The sequence below is a fragment of the Panthera leo genome, chromosome C2, assembly GCF_018350215.1.
Source record: "Panthera leo isolate Ple1 chromosome C2, P.leo_Ple1_pat1.1, whole genome shotgun sequence".
Lineage (NCBI taxonomy): Eukaryota > Metazoa > Chordata > Mammalia > Carnivora > Felidae > Panthera > Panthera leo.
Window position 1 is genome coordinate 135,010,243 of NC_056687.1, and position 26,434 is coordinate 135,036,676.

General features: G+C 37.4%; 1 protein-coding gene across 8 annotated transcripts in view; it reads right to left on the reverse strand.

Moving 5' to 3' along the window:
• Positions 1 to 26,434, reverse strand: part of SATB1 (SATB homeobox 1) — a 100,076-nt gene that overhangs the window by 21,628 nt on the left and 52,014 nt on the right. For all 8 annotated transcript variants that reach the window (XM_042903116.1, XM_042903119.1, XM_042903120.1 and 5 more), the window contains 2 exons: positions 18,904 to 19,116; positions 10,200 to 10,355 (listed from right to left, as the gene is read on the reverse strand). In XM_042903116.1, coding sequence (XP_042759050.1) covers positions 10,200 to 10,355; positions 18,904 to 19,116 — 369 coding nt within the window. The remainder of the gene's footprint in view (positions 1 to 10,199; positions 10,356 to 18,903; positions 19,117 to 26,434) is intronic.

Below are 26,434 nucleotides of genomic sequence, written 5' to 3' on the forward strand. Positions count from 1 at the left end.
CCAAAACCAAAACCAAAACCAAGGGAATAGACCAAAGGGATAATATCCCTTCCATCCAAAATAAACGTTAGAGAAAATAATGGAAAGGCCAATGGAGAATCTTTTTCTCATTTGAGTTTTGGTGAAAGTGGAAAAATGGGATTTGAGGAAGACTGTGATAAAATAACCTGGAAAAAAACAGGCAACTTCTCCATTTTTATAGACACTTAACTTCTTTTCATTGCATTTTATTTTTATTTAAGCACATCTTCAACACGCACACATACATACCCCAACTCTTAAGAAAAAAAAGGGACTGAAATTTTAGTTACACCACATGTGGTTTTCATTTGTGAAAAATGAACAAGCTGTTTGTGGTTAAACTGTCTAATCGCCTGTTATCAATCTAGCGCTGCATTCAAGATTTACAGGATACATCAGCTTCTGTGCCACATTAGCTGTAAGGGGGGGGGGGGGTGGGAGGAAAAAGGAGGAGGAGAGAGTTTATCCTGAGGAATAATATTTCCAATGCAGCCACACTCGCACTACATCTGGTTGTGCTGGTAGCGGCAGTTAAATTGAAATATTTCACAGCGTGTGTCAGAAACATGCAGAATGGTAATTATGACAGATCTGATTAAGCCGGAGTGCCACAAGCTCCCTGGCCAGCGCCGGTTGTGCAGGTGTGACCTTGTGCGTGCCTGCGTGTGTAAATAAAATTAATTACAAGCGAGAGGGTGAAGGCTTCAGTGACATCACAAAGCGGAGAAACTCCCAAGGGGGAGACCTAATGGAATATTTTCCCTCAGTCTAATAATACAGTTCATATTGACTTGAGGTAATTAGTGGGATCATTAAAGCAGTTTTCCCGGCGTATTTGGCTGCCTGATCAGATTAGTGAAAATGTTCTTCAGAACAAGCCCTGTGTGGTCTGCCAGAGAGGAGGAAATAAAAAGCAACAAAGCATATTTTGGAATGATAAGCAGTGCTGGACTTTTAGTCTAGCAAAAAATCTCTACTTCTCTCTGGAGCCTCCAGATCTAAGTGTCCTGTCCATTTTAATTCTTCTATTCGACTTGGGTATTCCTATACACATTCGGAACTATTTCTTTTCCTTCCCCTTTCTCTCCGTCAAATCAGACTGCTTTGTCACAAAGAGCCATCCCAACTCCCAACAAATCTCTTTTAAACAAGGCAATTTTAAAATTGGGAAAAGTATCTTAAATGACTGCTTTCCTGTTAACTGACAATATGGGGCAATCAGGAGAGTCGAAAATCCGGGAAGCAATGCCACTTGAAATTCACCTGCTAAACAAAAGATGCCTCTCTTATGTCACACGGGACAGAGATTTACATGTTCATTCACATTTGGATCTCAAAATGGGTGTCGCGTAGGCCAAAGTTGGGGCAAACGCTCTTCCAGTTGAGAATACAGAGCCCTCGTCAAGAAAAGGGCCATTTGTTTGAAAATACTCTATTGAGCATGCTCTACCTTGCCACTGGAATGTGCCAAGCGCTGTCACAGATGGCAGGCTCTGACAGTTCCCATCCGTAGCGCCGATACTCGACAGTTCAGCACAAGATCAGTGACATTCTGTCTCATTAGAACCACGCTAATTATCACAGCTAGTTTCAGGGGAAACCATGTGTTGCAATGGTCAATTTGAAGGAGTCTGTGCATCAACAAACTGGTAATAAGGATCAGACACCTTATTATATGACAGCATGCTGCCTATGATCTGATTTACGGAATCAGAGGCACTGAGGCGGCCGAGGAGGCTGGCAGTTTATGAAACAGTGTGTTTAAACCCAATTCCTGAAGCATACTGGTTGAAAAGGGAACTGTTAAAAAAAATACACAAAGGCAACCGGAGTTGTTGAAGCAAGCGATCAAAGGAGAATAGATTCTCTATTAACATACAACGGACGTAGATTAAGACTTAGAAAAAAGACCACTTCATCAATTTAACAACATGGCAACTCCCAAAGAGGATGGAATTTCTATTTTTACAAGGTATTTCGTGACAAATTACAACAGAATGGCTGTATTTCTACTAATCTCTAAAATATATACATTTATTTTTACATGAGTTGTCTATGACATTGTTGTGTTTTGTCATGCAAAAGAATTGCACGTGTAAAAGCTTAACAACTATACGTCTAAAAATGAATAATCTTAAAGGTTACTTTTTAAGGTACTGAAGGTATTATTCTGGCAGAACAGAAAAAAAATCCACATTAGATTCATATTACCAACCTATGTTCTTCAATCCTTCTCTTAGCACCTTTCATTGATGTGAAATTTTAATGGTGCAGTTTCTTCCAGAGCTATTTTTCTATTGTCATTTTGCATAAATGCATTTTCATAGTTCATTCATTTCACAGGGCCTTTATTTTCATTTCTCATATGAGGACAAAAAGAAGATAAAGCTAAAATAAAACCTACCTTTACTACCCAAAACATAAAAGACAACTGTTGAGACTTCTGAGGAAACGCTTTTTCTTTCAACTTGGTAGTCTGTGAAAGGATTGTATCAGTGTTACAGTTATGTGCTAAGTGTCAGAGAATTACGTGCAGCCTGAGGATTAAATGCTTTTAAGAGTTAAACCCCACTGGTTTGCTCTCTTCTCTGCTCCCGTTTTGTGGCTACCTGAGCTTGTCCCGAAGAACTCACTCTTGAAGGGTCAAAACCTATCGTATAATACAAGAGCTTCCAGAAAAAGGATCTTCCCCAGATACTCAGTCCACGCTTTTCAACTTACACTAACATTTAAGGACAAAAGGTGGACTCAATTAAAACAGATTCTATAAATACATAATTGGTATACTTGTGCTTTAGAACGTGTATGCTGAACTACTTTAAAGTGACCCACTCTTGTGGGAACCTTCCTTGGACTTCCTCCTACGGTGATCCTCTTTAAAGAGCTGGCCCGGTATCTACAAATGGATTCCTTTCCAGTATTGTCTACAATTTTCTTGCGACATTTTCGAAAGATGGAGAAAATAGGCTTAATGAGTTATGACTATATTTATAACGGTTAACTTATTAAATGGGTCAATGAGGAAAATGTATTTACATGATTTTAGTTAATTAATTTTAAATTTAAGGGAAAAGAGTCAACATTTTATTTATTTATTTATCTATCTTAATTTATTCAGAGTGCATATGGGGGAGGGGAGAAGAGAGATAGAGAGAGACATCGAGAGTATCTTAAGCAGGCCCCACACCCAGCACAGAGTCCAACGTGGGGCTCAATCGCGCAACCCTAAGATCATGACCTAAGCCACAATCAAGAGTCGGACCCTTAACTGACTGATGCTCAACTTCACCCAGGCACCCCCAAAATGAACATTTTAAATGATTTGAAAGCGGCAGGAAGACAACTGAAAATCTGTCCAAGTTGTTTAAAATAGATAGCATCAAGTGTCTAGAAGGAAAAATACCCCTTTACATGATTTTGTAGCCAAAAATATATTGAGCAAGTGTTCTACTTAATTCTGGGTTTCCTCGATCGAATCCTAGATTTATAAAACCTAGATTTATAAAACATATGCTTGTCTTTATACTGTAGGGAGGCTGATATTCAGATCCACAAATTTAACTAGCTCTTAAAACACTGTGGAACAGGGGTGCCTGGGTGGCTCAGTCAGTTGAGCGTCCGACTTTAGCTCAGGTCATGATCTCGTGGCTCCGTGAGTTCGAGCCCCGCCACGGGCTCTGTGCTGACAGCTCGAAGCCTGGAGCCTGCTTCGGATTCTGGGTCTCCCTCTCACTCGCTCCTCACCCACTCACATTCTGTCTCTGTCTCTCTCAAAAATAAACAAACATTTAAAAAAATTAAAACAAAGGAAACAAAAAGCATCGTGAAACATACAATCATGTACCCTTTAAACTGTTGGAGCATGTCACTATTTGTGTATTTAAAACCGTTGATTTCTTGCAGTACCCAGTGGTCATACGCTTTGACCACTGGGTACTGCAAGGAAAAACTGTGTGCACTGAAGAGCCTGATGGGAGATGGACACCAGAACCAGAAAGAGAAAGCCTTTCTTTCTTTCTAAAGCTTACCACTGTACCATCTGGCAAAAGAGAACTATTTATAGGATTCAGTTCCATTATCATATAGCAGGCAATGAAATGTAGATATGGAACTGAGAGTCAATAAGCTGATAACTGGTACACTTGGAAAATACATATATGTGGAATGACTGAATCACATGTTACTACTGTATGTTTAACTGTATAAGAGACTGCTAGCTTTTCCAGAGCGGTTGTACCATTTACATTCCCATGGTCAGCAATGTATGAGTTTTTCAGATGTTCCACACCATCACTAACACTTGGGTCTTTTCACTTTTAGTTATTGTAGTGAATTTGATATGGTATATATTTTTGGCTTTAATTAACATTTTTCTGATGGCGAATGATGTGATAGCCTTTTAATTTTCCTTTTGGCCACTCGAATATCTTTTGTTGATAAGTGTCGAAATATTTTGCTCACTAAAACAAATTAGATTGTCTTTTTACAACTAAGTTAAAAAGAATAAAAACAAAACCGTTGATTTCAATAGTCCTGGTTAGCAACCAACTAGAAATATAATAGGCCTACATTTTAGAAAACTAAATCCAATATGGATTCCCAGTATTTAGACATGAGAGGTTTTTAGGTGGTTATCGACACAGAACACCTTAAATGGGAGACAGATGGAACAACACATCCTTGTCATTCAAGAATGCAGTACGGGGGCCTCCCGCATGGGTGTTAATGGGCACATGGGCAGGTTGCTGAAGTGGCTACACTCGGGGTGGTCTTGCTTCTCTCCTTGCTCTCCCCTCAAAGTACTTCTCTGACCCTTTCTCTACCAGGGATGCTGATGCAGGGAAATTTGAGCTGTATCTCCCAGGATCACCTCTACCCAGTAAAAAATAATACAAAAAATTTTAAAAATAAAATAAAATAAAATAGAAAGCACTAGATGCAGAGTGTGTAAAGAGGCAGTTCTCTCCTCAGACCTTGGCTGAAGAAAACTTGATTTGCCTGAGAGGAGGGGCTATGAGGACAATATGTAAAGATCATCCCACAGACTCCCAGAAAAGGATGTGGCACCAGAAATAACAGAAACCGTGACTCTCAGATCTGCAGGGGCCTCCTTTGTGTCTTAAATAAGAGGCTACACAGGTGAAATCGTGTTGCAGCAAAGTCTGTTGCATGAACATTCCAAAAGAATGAATCAGCACTGAGCTTCAAAGTATAGTTTCCGTGAAGTATAATTTAATTCTGACAAAATAAAAGATGCCTTCACTAACATGCTGGAATACAGTATGCAATCATGGTTCCGTGGTTTTTTTTTCCCCCTGGATTTTGTCCTTATGCGTTCCTATCCCCGGCAATGAAAATTACATTTTTTTGCCCCATTTCTAGCCCCACTGATCTGTGATATGTCTTCGTACTTGTATCTAAGACATTCTAATCACCATCTAAGAATTTCAAACCCAAAGGCCACAAAGATGCACGAAAGCTTCCTTCTTTCTTCCACTCCCCCCTCCCTTCGCTCCCCTCACTAAAGGCTTTGAACCTCGGTGACAAAAGTGTCGGAAAAGTGAATGGAAGAAAGCAAAAGGCTTTAAATTATATGGTCTCCTCCACTGGTCGTGCTGTCTTTTGCAGAAGCAAAGAACCACTTTTTTTCTTTTTTCTTTTTTTCTTCTTTGAGCACTAAAACCATACCTATCAACTAGCTGTTATCAGTAGCAGGCAAAGAGTCCTGTAACTGTACGGGACTGGTGGGTAGGGAGTGCCAAAGATTATACTCAGTCATGTTCAGTCAGATAGAATTTTCATCATCCCGTCGCTCTACCTAAAAGAAATACCCTGTTCAATAAAGCACCGGAGAGAAATCATTTTCTAAACACAAGTGGCGATGCAGCGCCGGCCCATAAAAGCCCTGTACTCCTGTATTACTGTATCTGGAAGCCCCACCTCTGCAGACACGAAAATCAATGTAACAATTCGATGTACAAGGCAAGGCCTATGGTGCCACTAATGTCCCCTTGCTGGACATACACCTTAAGTCTCAGAGCTCTCAGGGGGTTTGCTGTGGAATAAAATTAGATTCCAACATCTGCCACCATTAAGAAAAAATTCCATTTCCATCTCCCATATGAAAACACTATAACCAATGAACAGTAACTGAACCTTGCTACCGTAATGGTTATTACCCAAATCAACTATTTTTTTTTAAACAGTAAAATTAGCGAATTCTGCTCTCATAATTATTTGAATGTTATCAGACTAAATGTTTGATAAAATTCCAATATGATTCACTTGGAAAAACTGCTGCTTATTTGAATACCCAGAATATAAAGTGTATTCATTTGGAGCTATTCACATTATGTTTAAAGCATATCATCTTTTTAAAGTTTGCATTAGCCTGCTTTCCTACCCAAGCACAGAAAGTAGCCTACCTTCAGTTTTTACTTGCATATTTTATTCAGACATTTCTATTAGAGTTAAAAACAATCCCATTTCTATTACTCATCGAAAAGAAGAGATCATGTAATACATGTGAAATGGTGGAATCCACAGAGTTGGTTTCTTTTACTGAAAATACTTTGTGCATTAGTCAGTACATAGCCCAACTGTGATATGTGTGGTTTCGTAACATTCTGGGACCGTGGAAACTTTCAAATAATTACACTGCCTCCCAGCTACCTAAAGCTTTACCTTTTAGTTTAAAATGGAAAGTATTTCAGATACATACACAGATAATAAGAAGTCACTCTGTGTAGAGGTCTGAGCCCCTTGGGTAGCACATTATAAGACATTATCCATTTGTGCAGAGTGCTGTATAATTTAAAAGCTCTTCTGCATCTATTGTAGCATGTGACCTTCTCCCATGTTAAAAGAATCTTGGGCTCAAAAAGGTTAAATAATTTTTCAATATTATAACACCAGTGATACAGACAGGACCATAGCCTACTTTGGGGATCCCCCACCATGGATCTTCCCCTAGCACAATGGGACATGAAAAAGCCTGGATTCCAAGGACCCTATTCTGGTAAGAACCCATATTCCATGGAAACGTCAATGAAGAAAGGAAAGTTCTCACCGTTCCCTCGATCAAATTAGTCCAACACCCCTAATTCCTCTTTCCTAGAGCAGGGTATCACTTCAGGACTGAGGCTACCTAGAACCCCAAGGAAATTCTAAAATAGGAGGCCAGATGCAGAGAATCAAGAAATTAGGATTGGCTCTACTATTTATGAGTCCGGTGACTCTCGTGTATAAAATGAGGAAAACAAGCCCAGCTCAAAAGGTTACTCTGAGAATTAAATGTAGGTCATTCGTAACGCACAGTGGAGTCTAAGTACAAAGACAGTGCTGGAAGGTAAGCTAGCCCAGAGAACCAGAAGCAGATGGAGTGAGACGGGCTGAGATAAAAGACTTCTGTTCTTCCCTTTTTACACACACGTCATTTTCAGGGACCTCTGCCACACTCTGACAAGCCTTGACACATACATCCAAGACATAAATCGCTCTTTTAGAGGTTAAAATTTTGACCACGAGAAGGTCAATCTAGTTTGAAGACTTCAGCTGGGGGGGGGGGGGGGGAGGGGGTTATTTGCTGGTTTTTCCATTTCCTTCACAAAAATCATGGCAGAACAGAACTTAAATAGTGACTACTTCCCTTGTTAAGTCACACTTTTCCAAGTGGTATATATACACAGTTTTTGGACTGCTTATTTTTAAGGAATCGCAAATCTTTCTACATAGTTTCATAATGAGGGCAGTGCTAACACCTAAACTGACCAACAAAGAGAAAACTACAAAAATCCTCTGTTGGGAAGTTATAGGAGAGTAGTAGTTAGGAAGAATAACTATCCGAGAGAATGAAAGTTAACACTATGCTGGACCCCACAGCCAACAACCGGCTCCCTGGATTCTTTCTTCTTCAGTAATGAGGGGATCAGGTTAAGGGGTTCTGGGAAACACACCGTCCTGGCAGAGGCCCAGAAGCTGCCAATCGACACTTGCTGAAAGAGACTCACGGGGAGCTTCGTAGGACAGGGGCAGAGAGCTGGGATGTTTAAAAAACTCACCAGAACAGCACTCACATGACGTTACCAACCAACTGCCGCCACTGTCTACAGAGTTCCCACATCAGTAACTCAGCCCAGTTGGGCAGATGTGGAGACATCATTTAAGAGAAAGAAAGGATGAAGGTAACAAAGGGACTGCCAACCCTAAAGGAGCTCTGCGTTTCGGAAAGGAAATGGGGAGGGAGGAAACGCCACTGAATTCAAGGACAGATGACAAGCAAGGAAAGGACAGTTAACAAAAAGTTTTAGTATTTTGTATGTTTTAAGGCTGACCCCATGTATTACAATAATACACACCTAGTTTCTCTGTTTATCTATTTTTTGGAGTGGAGAAAGGGGCGCTATAGGGATCCAGTCTGTTGTTCTTGCTAATTTAATTGGACAGGTCAGAAAAGACGTAGGATCAGAAAGAAAGGCAAGATAATATACGTCTGAATACGAGATCCTCATCATAATTAGACTAAATAGCCCAAACAAGAACGTGCAGGGTGGGTGGGTGAGGGGTAAAGGGAGAACAGGACATTTCTCCTTAATGCATAGTCTTGGCATGTAAATGAAGACATCTGAAGAAGCACACAGGTTTGAAGCGGCTCTAACATTCTATCATAATTAGAAACATTTCAAGAGCCCTGTAATTTCCAATCAAAATTACAGTAATTTCCGATATACAAGCCATGATTCATGACAGAATTTTACATTCCATGAGAGATTACGGTGGCCTGATGTATGACACGCTGAGTACAGCACTAACATAAACAATTCAGTTTAATGTTTAAACAGCACTTGATGTTTAGAATCTCACAATAAAAGAAACATATTATTGTAGAAATTATCACTTTGACAGTGATTGAAGGGTAGGCAGGCATGTGGCCTATAAAGCTATAATTTTTACAGTCCACAGCTTGAGTTTAATCATTTTTATATAACATTTCCAAGATATCCCTTAAGTATTTCAACCAGTCTATAACTTAAATAAGAACAACCTTTTCTAAAGCAAAACTCCTATCGAGTACCACGATTAATGCTGATAGAGAAAAATTTTAGGAAGAGCTAAAAAAAAAAAAAAAAAAAGTATGGTATAGTCAATCCAGTGTATGTAAGTACTCTCAGAATTGTATATTTTTATCAGAAGTTGACAGCAGCAAAGAAGGCCGTTTTACAAAGGAGAGTTCACTAATGATAGGGAAAACGTGTCTGTCTAAAATTGCAAGTTGTTAAAATCTCACCTGAGCCCTTGACTGCCTCTAAATCCCCACCTTGATCTTGTTACCAAATATTTGTAAAGGAGAAGACAGTTCAGTATTCTTTTGGTCCTTTAAAAAGTATTTGTGGCTTTGAACAAAGGTTTAGAAGTAATTATAAGTTTGTTCCTATGGATGACCCTGCTTTTGATGGGCACAAATTATCAATATATGAGAATTATACTGATAAAGGACTGCATTTTCTGTCCTTTGTTACGTATTCATCTTGTTTAGTGGGGACTTGTAACTTTTCCAATTCATTTCTATTCATTTATAATTTACCAGACTTGGACAGTTTTTCTAGTTGCAATTCAGTCTGTACGTCTTACATATCATGTATCTATGGAAAAATGAGGGTCATTAATGTGCAAAGTTTTGTTTGGTGGGCGAGCTGGTTTGTTTTAGTGAGTGCACCTAATAGATGCAGATGGCTGAGTTGGAACAGAAGAAACTATTATGTTTGCAGTATTTTAGGATGGAGATCAAGGTCATCTAAGTAATAATGAAACAATAGTAATTCAAGTTACTTGCACCAGTACAATAGACCACATTGAGAAATTGCCTCTACATTACAATATCCTTCTGAAAACAACTATTAACTGACCCCAGAGAGTTACCGAGAAATCCTTGGTCTGGAGAGTAGGTGTTGGGAGGAAACAGAACCACTTATCTACTGCCTGAATCTGAACAACATATTTTTTTCATCACAGAGCTCTGTCAATAATCCTGGAGACTCTGACCTCTCATGGATGCAATAGGGTCAATACTGCAATAGGGTCAATTCAGTAGGGTCAATACTGAAAACAGACACCCCTCTGAAAGAAATTTTCACAGGCATCGCGGATCAACATTCTCAGTGCCTAACAGAGGCTCTTACCTGGCTTTTGGTTGCGGCAACCTTTGCAAACAGTGCTTGGGACACTTTAGCGCGCTTCATTTCCTGCTGAATCTCATCATAAATGGAAGCATTAATGTTCATGGTATTGTTCTCTGGTTTCCCATTCCTCTCAGTGGCAATCGTAGCTGTTTTCACCTACAAAACATTTTCAACATGACTGTCATTTTTCATTGGCCAAATTGTTTTGAAGCTTTTCAGGCTCGGCATCCAAACTGGACACTGTTGTTCCTTTTATGATCAAGGTGATCAACAGTGCAGTCATTCAACATTAGTTATTACCCCGAGATCAGATTGCTTAAGTTAAGAAAGTCACATTGTCACAGGTGATTGCATCGGTAATAAGACAGCAATTGCCAGCTGACAAACAGGAATTAGAGCATCATAAAGTAAGTTTTCTGGAAAACAGAATAGTTTCAAAGACTTGAAAACCCTAAACGAATTGTTTCCCAATTACTGTCCATTGCAATTCTAACAAAGGAAATTCACAATTAAAATCATAATGCCCAGTGCTGTACCTTCACTGGGTGCCCGGTGCCTAATAGACAATTGCATCACTAATAGCTATCACATACTACAGCCTTTTTAATTTTGGACTCTTTTTTTTCAATGCCTGTTCCTCTTATGTTTCATTTTTAAAATCTTCCATAACAAAGCCATTTGCAAAGCTGCATATTTAAATCTTCTATCCATCCATGAAACAGGTAGAGTGCCTTGTTTAATTATCATAAAGGCTGGTTGCATTTTACACGTGCGTGTCCGAGCTGTTCTGTATAATTATTTCATCTTCTCCTGGCACCCCAGTATGTAACTATTTCCTTTTGACTCGTGGAACCAGACAAGAAGAAAATGTTTCACAATATTTAACAGAACATTACTACAAGTTACACATATTATAGAATTGGTGACTTTATATTCAAAATGAATAATCTTGAGTGAAAAATTAGTATCAATGCCTTTGGTAATAACAATAAGCAGGTATCAGCAGGAAAATGACACAAAATTTGGGGGTAAAAATAAAATCTCAACCTCAAAATTTATTGATAACTATTATTAATTTTTAAAACTCCTAATTTAATTTTTATTATGCAGTCATGTGAATCAGCCTGGAAATTTTTACATATAAATGATGTCGTTGCTTTTTTACCAGGAAATTGGGGAAAATGTAAATGGAAGTCACCACAGATACAGGACCCTGCTTCTCCCAGCAAAATGACTCACTAAGGGCCACATTTCTTAGGATCCCTTCCAGAGCCCAGGTTTCCGTTATCATCTTGGACAATTCCTCACATATACAATGAGCAACAGAAAATGAAGTCCATTCCAGAATGAATGATTTTTTTTTTTTTTTTGGTCACGAAATGATACATCCTTTTAGTCACGCTGCAAATCTTTCAGAATCGCCGTTAATATTTGGTTATCAAAAGATATGCAGGGGTTATCCTAAAGCAATTCAATCCTCTGCACTTAAGAGAGGAAATAGGAGTCTTTAAAACATGCCTCCTAACTTCTAGCCAGTTAGCAAAATAACACCCTTAACTTGCTTAACTTGAGGAGGCAGCGAGATTCTTCCACTTGGACACTACCCTTCTAGGCACTGAAAGGATGATGCTGTGAAATGGGTGGGCCACAGGCCCAAGTGAGGACACAGAGAGTAAGGCAGGGTAAGTCACCAACTGGTTAGACCTCATTTGCCACTACTAACCTATAAGCTGGAGATGGGAATGGCAAGTGTGGAAGCGTGATTTCCAGAATGCCCCTTCCAGCTCTATGGCTCCAGAATGCAAGGACACTCTCGGAGGTATATTAACGACTGGAGGCCACTAAGAACATACACGGGGCTTTGAAGCAATAATCTGCTAAATACCACTTTAGGAGCCAGAAGAGTTAAAGCATTACCATAAATTGCCTACAAAGTTGCTTTGGTGAGATTCGCAACTTTGCTCTGGGGTGGTCTTGCTTTGAGGCAGAAGGATAGATTTGATCACCCCATGGGGTCTCTTTTAATACCTATTTTTCTCACTGCTTAAATGAAAGAGAAAAGAAAAGCCATTTCAATCGCTTTGAAAATTGAATGTTATGGAAATGGGGGCATGAAGTCCAGTACATTGGAAGAAAGTTCCTTGGTAGCAATCTGCTTAGCAATAGTTAAGGAAGCAGGCTTTGGAAACTTGTTTCAGTTTGTTTTTAAAATAATTGTCATTCTTTTGTAAAAACTATGTTTAAGAATTTATCTTTGAGGTGGGCTATAATCATTTGTTTCAACCCTGTGATCTGGTTTCTAAAAATTTCTTCTGTTTAATTTTTTTTAATAAAGCAATTTCAACTGGAACCAAAAAGCAAGAATTTCAAATCATTAAAAAAAAAAAAAATCAAGTAACTGCTTCCTAGTAGGCAACACAATCAAAAGTGGAAAAGGCGTACAGACGAAACCATTAAAACAGAAAAAAAAAAAATTAGAGCAACAATTTTTTTTAAATATAAAGAAACTCTATCACTCATTTAAAAAAATATTTAGAAAAGCTTTTCTTTATCATCTTGTTGGCTCAGATACGTATCTTATCATAGATAAGCTATTAGAATTCTGGAATCACATTTTTTCCTAAGCACAAGCTATTGCTTAAGGGGAACTGACTTGGACAGCTTTTCAAAAATATGAAAGCTGAATTTTTCCCCAGGTAAAAATGGAAACGAAAATCTTTTCTACCTCACTCTACTAAGTACTATTTTAGCTTAGTACAAAAAAAATCTTCGTTAATCCTGGTTTAGCTTTTAATATTATATCACACATTAAAATTCATAAAGTAGTTCATTCCAGGCAAAACAAACTACTCTTCAGCTCTTCTCCGCAAATAGCACAGGAGGTAAAATAAATGCAGTTGCTTTCCGAATAGCTTTTATCAAGGTAGGGTGTGCTACTCCCTCATTACCGCGGCGCCGGGGAAGCAGTTGAGAATTGGAGCTTCTACGATTACACCCTCCCAAGTGAGCACAGGGTGCAAGCACTGGGGTCTGCTTTATATTTCACTAAAATCTGTGCAGGAGAATGCAAATTTTCCAGGAAAATTCTATTTTGTTTCTCCATGGATCGCTGAATGCATCGAATCATGCTAGCAAACGAACCCTAGGTACTATATACATGCCACCTACCTCATACATACTACTCAAAACGAACTCTACTGTGGTCCCGATCAGTGTATGTACGATTCGTTGACGGAGGAGGGACTGCCCGCAAGCACATAGTGCACACGTGTGTGCACGCACACACACACGCACACACACACAATTAAAGTTGGTCGTAGTTTCAACAGTAATTATGGTAATAACAAAGGCTGGCAGTTATTAGTTGTTTCTAATGTGCTAGGCATCATGTTCAGGTACATTAGCTCTAACCTGCACAACAGGCCCGAGTACGGACTATTATTGCCCCAGTTGAAAATTGAGAAAACTCTCCTAAAACAAAGAAGTGATTTATTCATAAGGCAACATGAGCTCTAAACTCAAGTCTGTCTAATGCTAATGCTTATTTTAGAAACCACTGCACTATACTGAGGTCATGATGTTATACAAGAGTTCTTTATTTGGAAAAACTCTTACTTTTTAAAGATATGCTGGACCTGCTTTTTGGTGGCCTTTTGCTGAGTCAGGCTCATTAATGTCTAATTTTTAGCTAACGGCTTTATCTGCTTTAGTTATTACCCGGAGTAATCCAACCTGAATTTATTTGTCAAGGCATATAAACTACAGATGTTTTCTTGGAATTGTTATATAAGGAATGTGCTGTTTTGAAGTACTTTTACCAGTGACAGAAAATGGTCCCCATCCTTAAATTTTTACATATTAACACCGGCTTGAATATCATGGTCCTATCTTTTCATACTACTTTTCTTTCTGTTCTTTTTAGGAACAATATTAATTATTTTCCTAATCCGGACATCATAAAGTCCTCTAGTTATTTTAAAAGATGACTGTTAATGGGAAGCATCTTATAAACACGTAAGATCTTAAAATCATGCTGGCCACGTGATTCATAACAAAACTTTTACCAAATGTTAACTGAGCGCCCATGACTGAAGCCATGTTTCATTACATTATAGAAGACTTTGCTGTAAAGAGACGGAAGGGTGCAGCCACTATGTAAATTATACATTGCTAATAGGAACTTAGGACGTTTTCTAATGCCGTTATAAAATATCCCATCTTTCTTCAGGAGAAACTAAAGAATTACATAAAGAGACGTAAAAATATAAGAAAAAATAATCATGTAATTCATGTATAAGTTATAACTTGGTAATTAGAGGCTTTCAAACAGTCCTTATGGAAACAGAAATTGCTAACTCTAAAAGCCACACATAATGAAACACACAAATAAAATCAAATAAGCACATACCTAAACAGAAATCATCAACTTAAAACTGATCTGTTCCATGGAACAGACAAGTCCCAGAAAATAATCACTAATTACTATTAATCAAAGTCCTCTTATAAACTCATTTGTTAAATTTGCTAACCATAATCAGAAAAGAAACTTTAAGACCAGGGAGCTTTGGAGGGTTTGGGTTCCCCCAGACATTTTCATACGAACAAAGTTTGGAAAGGGCTACTCTCTCCACCATTTCAGAAATGCCCAACTGTCTGACGTCTTCAAAAACAGAGCATTTGTCAAACATTTAACATATTGTATCAGGAGAATGTTCTCACATGTGTTCCTCTTCCTAATCTAAAAATAAAACTTCCCATCCTCTATGACAGACAGAAAAAGTCCCCACATTTCATTTTCCCCTTCCTAAAATGTTTGCGTTTTGAAGAGGTGGCCTGAGGTGTGGAGAAAGAGCAAGAGACTTAATAGGGGTCGTGAAAATTGACAAGGTCTTAACTTTGTTTTTTTTTTTTTTCCTCTTTCTCCTACCAAAAGGTTGAAATGAGGATTCAATGAACTAACGTGCATGAGGGTGCTAGAGAACTATGAAACCATTATCGAGTACAAGGTATTCTTATTTCTCTAATTGGAAAACGTAAGTTATGAAAACAGGCTTTCAGCAAGTAGGTTGGGCCCAGAGCCAACTGCCGCTGACAGAGGACAGAGCCCATGGCTGAGCCCAACTGAGGCACAGAGGGACAGAGCCCAACTGAGGCACAAGGGACAGGTCTGCAGCAGGGGCATCTCACCTAGGCAGCAGCCAGCCAAGAGCTCTGGTGATATCTGAGGCTGGCCTAGATTTTCCCAGGGAAGTACTCCTTGGAATAAAACTTGGGGCTGGACTAAAACCAGGGAAGAGCCGTCTTAAAGATAATTTAGAATCCGAGTTACTCAATAGTTTAGGTCCTTAGTCTGGTATGACCCTGGGAAGATATCTCAATCATCCTCTGTATGGGGGCACCATGGTGGCTTAGTCGGTTAAGTGTCCGACTTTGGCTTAGGTCATGATCTCACGGTTCATGGGTTTGAGCCCCGTGTCTGGCTCTGGGCTAATAGCTCAGAGCCTTGGAGCTTGCTTCAGATTCTGTATCTCCCTCTCTCTCTTCCCCTCCCCTACTTGCATGCTCTCTCTCTCTCTCTCTCTCTCTTAAAAATATAACATCAATCATCTTCTGTATGACCTCAACTCTACAGGGAAGGAGCTGGAAGAGAATCCAGCTCTCTCAGGCCTAAAGGTAGTCTGGTCTCCTGTGAGCCATAAGAGACCTCTGCCTTTGAAAAGCAGTACTTTAGAAAGAAATCAGGGTTCGGCTCCAAACCAAGCCAAAGACTTGTCTCAAAATATGTTTTGAATCTCTTCCTGTACAGTGAAATGAAATGTGATGATAGACTCCTCTTTGTCAAAAATATAAAATTAAAAAAGATAAAATTCTGCAGTTTGTTTCTGTATCTGTGGTTTTGTCCTTTTTTCCCCTTCCATTTTAATCACTTGTAATAAACATATTAAAACCTTAAGTATGGTGTATTGGTTCCATTTCAACTGTTGCAAAACTATACTAACTCCACTGCTGGAGAACACATTAAGTACTCATTTCACATTGATAATACTTTTAATACATTTAAGATTTCTTAAAATTTAATTCAGAAAGTCATTGTTAAAGGGTAAAAGGTGGACAAAGTGGTTATGAGCTCTATTAAAATAATATTAAGTAATGCAAAGGGATTCTTAGGCAAGTTAAGATACTTGAAGATGTATATTATAGCAGTGAACTAAAACTACACACATCTGATAATCATTTCGGAATTTGGTTAGAGGGCTAGTAATTCTGCATTAACAGAAACTGTTTTCCTTTGAAAGAGTTTCACTAAGAATCTGTGGTATCTACATACTTTACTACATGTTCATCGTTGGCTGGGTATCCCCGCTATGGCCTTGGTCTCAACCCCTTTTGAGAACAAACAAATAAAGCTAAGGGTGGCTCAACTAGTTAATCAATAATGCAGGCCAAAATAAATTATATTTTCTTCCCAACTTACCAGCAGACATAGTCTTTAGACGTATATATAAGAAAGCTACCCAAGAGTATCTTAATGGTATATGAAAAGAAATACCACTTAAGAATTAATGTAAATGTGGCTAAAGGAAAAACTTGATGAATAAGGATAGCAGAATCACATTAGAAAAAACAAAAGCATTAAAATCACAGAAATATTAGAAAACAAAACTGTCTTAAGGAACTACTAAGTCAAATATTTAGATTAAAAAAAAAAGAAAAAAGAAACAGCTTAATGCTGAAGTTCATACTGATCTTAAGTAAGCAATTCTTTTGTTAGTATTGCAGATTAAGTGATAAGTAAAATAACTCTTTGCCCAGAGGCCTTCTGTGACGATTATAGAAGCAAAGTTAACTAACGATGGTGCATTAACTCTAAACACCACAAACTAAGTGTTAAACCAAGTCCAAAGTACATTATTTTTGTTTAATCACTCTCTAAAAACCATATATATATATATATATATATATATATATATATATATACACACACACACATATACATATATATGTATGTATACACATATATACATAAAGAATTCTTCATTTTTTTTCTTAAAAAATATTTTAAGGAAGGCTTTACAGATCAAATTCAGTAACTGTATGTGTAGACAGGTAGATATGTATACATGCAGATAAATGTCATTATTCTCTACTAGAGGCCCATGACTTTCTTATTCACAATTACAGCAATGACTTCCTTACACTCTGTGCCTATAGACATCAAGACCGAATGATTTTTATTACATAAAATGGAGAAAACGAACTCTGGATGTTTCCACAAAAGATTCATTTCAGAACATTACAATGTACAGCTTAAGGACCTCAACAAGTGGCTGAATATTATGTCTATTCTTTACTGATGAAGTTATTATCTGTGGCAATTTCATTTTTAGTGTTGAATGAGCTTTTCTATATTTCCATACTTGGAAAGGTGGGAATTTTTTTTTTTACTATTGATGGAAAGAAATTAACATCAAAATACAATTTCATGATGACCTTGTATGAATATTTTATGTTCCATATTCAGTTTTTAGAAATTTTTTTTAATATTTGTTTATTCTTGAGAGAGAGACAGACAGAGACAGAGTGTGAGGGGGGAGGGTCAGAGAGAGAGGGAGACACAGAATCCGAAGCAGGCTCCAGGCTCTGAGCTGTCAGCACAGGGCCCGATGCAGGGCTCGAACTCACAAACTGTGAGATTGTGACCTGAGCTGAAGTCGGACGCTTAACCGACTGAGCCACCCAGGTGCCTCCCATATTCAGTTTTGATCCAGCTTTAGCTGACCTTATTTTTAAGAGTTGTACATGCTATAAATTAAATGTGTAAAAATATACTTGCCTATTGATTTGAAGTCTAATCCATTATCAAACTTTTATCTATGAGTTTGTACTGCAAATCAACTTCTTTAATTCTCATAATAATTACAAGGTTATCTTTAAAACTCTATTTAAAAAATATAAATATAGATACATGTACACAAAGTCAGGTCCCTATACAGGTCCCTACTTCCAACTGCATGGTGACTTTTGTCTTTTCTAAAAGTGCAAAAATTCAGAAAAACAGAAAATGTGCCCATTTCTGGGAATATGGATGGCGTTCCTTATCAGCACCATTTAAAGCTGCCTTCAAGGATTGTATTAAACTTAATTATGAAAGATTACGAACAAGATGATGTGTAATTGGTACCAGCTGCAGTTCGTATTGGAAAGCATAAATACAAATGGAATTATTTATTTATTTTTATTTATTCACTATTCAAACGGCAGTTCTAAAACTCAGAGGGATAAAATGGACTATTACTTTTTTTCGTATTGAGCTTAAAATATTTCTTTACTTAATAATAGTAGTAGAGACAAACATCCCATTTAAAGACTACTTTTCACCCCCAAAGAACCCCCAAAAGGAAGCAACAGAAAGCAATTTTCTTTCCTCTAATTAGTAGCTTATTGTTTTTATATCAGAATCACTGATTTGGGACCAAATTCTCCTCAAGCAACTCTATGAATTATTATTTTTAGAAAAATTGGTATCTATTCATCTATCTTTCCAATTTCTTGTTGAGATTCTTCCTGAGACATTAAAAAGAAGAGGAAAAAGAGGAGGAGGAGGAGGAGGAGGAGGAGGAGGAGGAGGAGGAGGAGGAGGAGGAGGAGGAAGAGGAGGAGAAGGAAGAAGAAAAAGAAGGGCAAAGAGCACAGGAGACTTCACCTGGGGAGGGCGGCTGGGTGGTGTGCTTATCAGGGGGGCTGGACCCATAGCCGAGGCAGCATTCAAGCTCCTTTCCCTTTCATCCTGGTAAATTCGATCTCTTTCAGCTTCTGGTAACTGCAAGAAATTCTGCATAGCCCGAAGGTTTACCAGCAAAGACTGGGATGCAGTCTTGGGGTCCTCTTCCTTTCGGAGGATTTCTGAAAGCAAGCCCTGCAGGGAATGAAAGGCACAGGGTGAGCTTGCTCCTGAGCTCTGCCCAGCCAGCGGTGATCCTTCCCTCTCCTTCTCCACTCTGTTTAGAAAATGAACAGTCAGAAGCATCAATTCTACATAGAAATGTATTAGTTACATTTGAAGTGGTAAAGAGGAGAGAGCCTCAATTGTATTCTTAATTTTATTAAGCATCTGCTTTACGTGTAACACAAACTGAAGCTGCCTAATTGGTCTCCTTCCTTTGAGTAGCTTAACTTGCCATGAAATCTTTCACAGAGAGACGATCGAGCGAAGTTAAGAATAAATGAAATGCTCATAATACAACAGCATTGAACTGTATAGTTCTCAAGCTGCCTAGACAAAGGCAGTGGAAGGCTGACAGCCCGATACATAAAGATACAAGATACTACTAGAGAAGTAGAACTTTCAAAGAGAGTATCAGAAGATGAATTGTTAGAAAAAGAGTATTACTAAAGCATCATCTAAGATTTATGCTACGTTTTCACAGGCAGTACTTTAAGTCATCCCTTAATTTTCAATTAAGAGTCAATGACAAGTGATTCTTTGTATTTACCATTCAAGGAAAGTATACAGACTCTCTCGAAAAATTCTAAATACTATCATGCTCTGGGTAACAGGTTGAAATTCTGACCTTCAGAAAACATTGATTAAATCTGAAACACGTAGCCCCATATTTACATTGCAAAAATCCATCATAACATGCCCAGGAAAAGAACACTATCAAATTCTGTAGTTACTGAATTTCTTAAGGAATAGAAGTCTTTATTAGTAATAGAAGAAATTTACAAACCATTGTAAACTCCTTTAAGGTGTCCCTCTCCCTAAATACTAGAGCATGAATTGTCAACCAATTTTTTTTTTTAATTTTTAGGAGAAGCTTTTCAACAATGAATGAGTTTCCTCATTTTTGTTTAAAGAATTATATGAAATAGAATGATTACAAAAATTTTCTGCCCATTTGATAAGGACTGAGCAGCCTTTAACCTGTTCTATCTTGTGCATGAAATAATGCCTGGAATACCAGGACATGTTTGCCTTCAACGTTTAGCCAGAGTATCAGTTTATCACAGTACAGTTCGAAATAAAATGTTGCCAAGATCTCCATATAATCTGCAAATTTCACTTTCCAGCAGCCCTGCAGAAATGGTGAAAGACTACATTCGGGAAAGGGGAGGCAAAGTTTCATATCAAAACGAGTGAGCCCAAAGATGATAACATTTGGGTGTTTTCATGGCTTCCTACAAATGCAAACCTAATTTTGTTCCTAATTCTTCGGGGATAAGGTACCACATTGTCCAAATAGAACACTTGGATGCAGAGAGTATAAAACCATGGTCCACTTTAAAAATGATTTGAACAGGCTGCTATTAAAAAGAGCCTTTAATAGGCTCGGGGGCTTACTGTTAAATTTTAGTCTCTCACTTGGTCTGGAAAGGGGAACCAAACTTTGTTTTACCGTTAAGAAATGTGACTGAAGAATGAAGGGTGCATGTCCCTTCATTCATAATACTGACAAGTAATGCTGCAACTGTGTTTATACAGGAATAAAACATCCAGTCAATTTAACTAAAATTTAGTCAAACAGGCAGTCAATCATCCAGCTATTTAATTTGCACAAGGCCAACTAATTAGATTGACTGTTTTGGATGTGTCACACTGAAACCAAAAAATACAGGTCTCAAAAAATGCTTGAAAATAGGTGTAAAAAATAGTCCTGGGTCTCTACTTTTCCCCACCAAATGTTACGTATTAAAACAACGTGCCCGGCAAAGCGATATATGTGAACCACACAGAAATCAAGAGATAGAAAGGTACATTATAGACAAATACAGTGCTCTCACTTCCTTGAGCATAATAACCTAATATTCCTTTTTGTCATCCCAGCACAATGCCTATCACATGAGTGTTTAATAAACATTTACTAAGTGGATTAATTACGTGTATTCAGACCACAAAAGGAAAAAATTGTAAATGAGTGATAGAAACTCAAGAACAAGACATGCTACTCATGGGCAAATTTTAGTGGCAATTACTAATTTAATCAAAGTAAGCCTTCAATGAAAAGTTACATGGTGCCACATAAGATGTTCATCTACACTAACTGTTCAATAATTTAAAAAAACCAGATTAGGTCAAAAGGATCCTACAGATATTTAGGATGTCACTGTATTTGGGAACCTTGAAATTAGACATTTATAAATCTCAAGTAACAAAATATTGTATCATCTCCATTAAAAATGTTTTCTGAGACAGCAGACAACTATAGTGAGAAAAGCAAACACATGAAAAAATACATTAATATTCTCTATCAAGTCATGTTAACATGAAACTAAGTCAATCCTGCGTGCTTAAAGGAGAAGACAACACATCACTTGGGAGAGAATTTAAAATTTCCTCTTCCCATATTTTGATATTGGCATGACTTCCCAGTTGAGCATATGAAGTATTTTAGGGGCAGAGCATTTATTTCCACTTAATTATTCCACTGCAGCAAGCACAGTTTTTCTGCTTGCACTATGCTAAGGTCTAAAGCAATACTTTGAATCTTGGAACACTCAAAGAGCTCTAAAGCAGTGAGTGTAGACACTGTCAGGTGTTGTAGAAACCTTTGGATTTTTTTTTTTTTTTTTTTTGGCCCAGGCTTTCAATGAGGGGAGTGCCCCCTGGTGGAAATGCTTGAAAATATTGTTAGAAAATATTTTGATTAGAATGTGTTAATTACCAAAAAAAAAAAAAAAAAAAAAAAAATCATGTCACTTGAGAATAATTCTGTATGCAAAATGACTTTAGAATCTGAATATGAGAATGCATGTTCTGGTCCCATTCAAGTTGTTATGTGAGTGGTTGCATTTACAGACTCAAGATGTACATGGCCCCTGTTTCCCATATCCTGTAGTCAAAAATATAGTCCAGACTTAGATCAAGGTCGTTTGTAGTAATCCCCCACGGGGCAGAGTATGAGGGATCTATTACCAAAATTTTTTCTTCATGCTAAAAAAATAATATGTCAAGCTCTTCATGTACATTACCTGCTATCTTAGAGACTATACTAAAACACCAGGACTAAAACATGTACTGTGGATCATAGGTGCTCAATGAACTTACTGAACAAAGTCAAACAAAATCATCAGTCATTCTTGCCTCCGAAAAGAACTTGAGAATTTGTATGTTATGTAGTAAGTTACCAACGACTAATGAATATTAATTTTATTATATTAAATGAGAAGCTGCTTTTCATTGGGACTTTACATCATCAAATAATGCACTATGTGCTCTGTACATAAAAACAGAAAATTATTCTGCATTGTCATTGCACAGGGGTTAAGAGAGAATTCCAATTTTTTTCACTTAGTGAACTTAGTGATGAATTCCTAAACCCTTTTTACATTCCAAAAAGAGTTTACTAGTTATTACAAGTAAAACTCATTAGTAATTGTAAAAGAAAGAAAAAACCTTCAATAAATATTATCAGTACTTCCAAAAGCTAATTATGAATTCTTTAAAACAGCAGATAAGCGAAAGAGACTGCCAATCTGAACAAAAGGCCTGTCTGGCCTCCCGTTTGTCTCCTCTTTGAACATAATCACTGATTCAAATAGATTTTATCAGCTTCATGGAACTTCAAAGCCCTCAGAAGGAAAACAGGATTTTATGAAACCTCCCTCCCTAAAAAGAAAATAAGTAGAATATTCTTCAAGACTACCTACCTCTGTTGTTTTGTGAATTTTTAATCACATGTCCAGGTGAAAGACTATTTTCAACTCCACCTACTACCTTGGATGCCTGCCAAGTAAGTTATAAGCAGACGCATTTATCTCTGTCGCTTGGGAGGCTAAACGAGAGCTGTCACGTTGGGGTAATAGCACCTTTTTACCTTTTATTCAATAGTGATATGGATAGTGGACTTTCCTTAAATTACACTGTGAAGAATTATAGGAACACAGTAGCAATTTCTGTTATACTTAAGCAGGCAAATTTCTCTCCACCACATAATTTACAGAACTCAAATTCAATAAAACATTACATGATGGTCCATTACTGTTATCAGTTTTGAATAATCCATCTTCATTCTTTATTTTACTGGAAAATAAAGTGTGCCAAAGGGGTGTGGGGAGAAAAAAGGAAAAAAAAAAGCCACAGAATGGGATCAGAGTTAGATTCTGGGTTTTATTTTTTTTTTAATTTTTTAAAGGCACTAACGAATAAATATATTTGCTCCTATCACAATCCCTAAATAGCAATAATATAGGGAAGTGAACTGAAAAGTATAAATCTAGAAGCTTCGACAATTATTTTTAGCCATAGGTTTCCACTAAAAAGACATCAAGTAGGTATAACTGAATGAATGACATATGCTAAAAGCTGGTACCTTTGGTAGCAATTAAAGCACATACGCCCATCAATTTAGAAGGGGAAAAAGTCCTTAGAACAAGTAATTATATAAATTTCACCATAAATTTTCAGAAAAGGTAAACTTTTTTTTTAATAGTCACATGTGAAAGTCTTAAGAGAGGGGTTTTAGGAGACCCAATTAGGATGACGAGAAAATTCTCCAGTGAAGAGTTAAAACATGAAATCCAGGATTTTAAAGTTGCACAGAACTGTCAATGACTAAAATACTCTCAACTCATAACAGCATTATCTATTATATTAATGTTTTAAAATACTCTTTATAGGGTACCAAATTCTTTATTCGATCATATCATATAACTTTGCCTTTGCATGTACATATTTTACGTTAATTTTTTAAAACTCGGAGTTGGAATTGCACATTGTAGTAAGTGCACGCAAATGTGTGATGTGCGATTTAACTCTGCAGAGCTCCTTTCCTATACATATGCATTAGCATGTGTATTTTCGTACGCCACACTCACACCATACACTCTCACTCTGCACCTGCTTTTATTGAAATGCATACACTTCGAAATAAACACACTACATGCATTCATATGAATGTATAATCATTAAAATAAATGCAGCTGTGTGTGTGTGCGTGCGCGCGTGTGTGGTTTTTAAGTATGACCACCAAAAACACACGCATGCTTGCATGTTCAAAAGCTCGTTCCCAAAAAGTGAACACTTAAATATACATAGAAAATTACTCTTATTGAAGTAAAACAGCTTCAAATATGGCCAATATCCACTTCGACTCAGGCGTACCAATGACCAATATACAGGTTTAAAACCAAATCTCTCTATCACCCGGGGCTCCAAATAATTTTTTATGGTAGTAACTTTTTCTAAATTAGCTATTATTACTAAAGAGAGCTTGGTACTGAGGCTGTCACTGTTTTCATTCCCCTACCAACCTCAGAAAAATTAAGTCACTGTTTTTGGTGTTTTAACCACAGAGATAACTATCTTTTTAAAGAGATTACTATGGTATAAAGAGAGAATTCTGCCTTCTTTCCAGCAACAAATCCTAGAGATATCCATGGAATTAGTCAATGTGGGAACCAAAGGCAGGACAAATGGTCAACCCTTCAGAGTAACGGCGTGACATCATAACCCAAGAGAAGAAAAACCGTACAGATGGATAGTGACTTCACACATCCCTCAGCTAAACTCTCTTGTCACTTTTCACCATGTAAAATACTTTCCTTAGTGCTTTAAGACCTTGTCATTCTTCACCATATAAAATACATTCTTATTTCATTTCCTTATTTCTTAAAGCAGATTCCTTAGTGCTTTAAGAAATAACAATTTGCTCAGTTTTTAAAACACTTCTTAGCAAATCTGTATTTCATTTGCGTTTATGTCAATGTTGTCTTTGTGGGCTTTCAATTAAATTGACAAACATTTTACTGATCATTTATGAAGAGACCTATTTTTTGCCCAGTACTGAGAAATACTAGCAGTTACTGCTATTTACAGAAATAAAGAATGCTGACAGAAACAGGATAACTAGAAGTTTGACTTTTGATTCATTCACTCATTTAATTTTTTAAATAATAACTTCCCAACTGATATAAATGTCATGAAATTTACCAGCCACTAATTAACATTTTTAAGTTGTAAAAATATAAAATTAGTTAAATTCATACTAACCTGAGAAATTACCCTCTGCAAGTACCCTTTAAAAAAGACAAATGATACACACACACACACACACACACACACACACCAAAAAAACCCAAAAAACAAACAAACAAAAAAAAACAGATAAAGAAAATGAAAACAAACACTGAGTTAAAGGCTTTGTCAGGCCTCCTAACTTTCAATCCAGTTAAGGCAAGCCAAAAATAAGTCACTGCTGGGATTCTCCTAGGTATGGAAACTCTGCCAGCAAGTAATTAATACTAGATTATTTTTATACCAGAATCTTATTCTTATAATCACGTAATAAACAAAATAACTTAAATATGAAAGGAAAGTATGAGTCAGTCCAAAAAAAAACCTGACAAAAGAAAAGAACCCTGGTAAAACAACGAAGTTGAAAGGACGTAATGTCCTCATTTCTAATCAAAGTTACATGTTCTTTTGTCTTTTTTTAGTGTGCCTGGGCCAAAAATAAACACCATATATACCATAGTAATTTCCAAAAAAAGAAATTTTTAAAAAACCCTCTCATTTACAATTTAATAGAATTGGTTTAGGACTTTTCGTCTTAGGCCTTCTCATATCATACATCACTCTTTCTCCAGGTCCCTCTAAACATCCTCTGTGCTGATAATATCCTCACAGGTATTTGCCCAGGAGGACAAAGGTGTGAACACAGGGGTATGTGCAGGTCTCAGTGAAAAGACAGCAAACTAAGGCTTTCGGGCCAAACCTCCCAGGGGGCCTGTTTTATAGGCAGTTTTACTGAAACACCACCACACCTGCATCCATTCACCTATTGTCCCTGGCTGTGACCATGCTACCCACACCCTGACAGGGCCCTGATGGCCCTCAAAGCCTGAAATATTTGCTTTCTGGACAATTACAGAAAGGTTTGCTGATCTCTGATCTAAAGAATGAAGTTTGAAGGAATACTAACAATAATGTAAAGAGGGAAGAGGACAAAGCTAAGAAACATTTTATGTTAATAAGCCACACACACACACACACACACACACACACACACACACACCATATATTTTTCCCCCAAATGGCTGTTCAAATTAAATGGCAGAAATTGCTATGGAGTCTCACAATATGTTTTGTTTTGGTTTTTTCCAGAAAGTTGTAGAGGAACTTAAACAGGGCATGTTTATATACTCATGCTTGATATGGGGATAACAGGGGGAAGATAGTAGGCTAGAAGCCTGGAGTCTTACCAATGGCCTTGACCAAGTCATGAAACTTTTCTCAA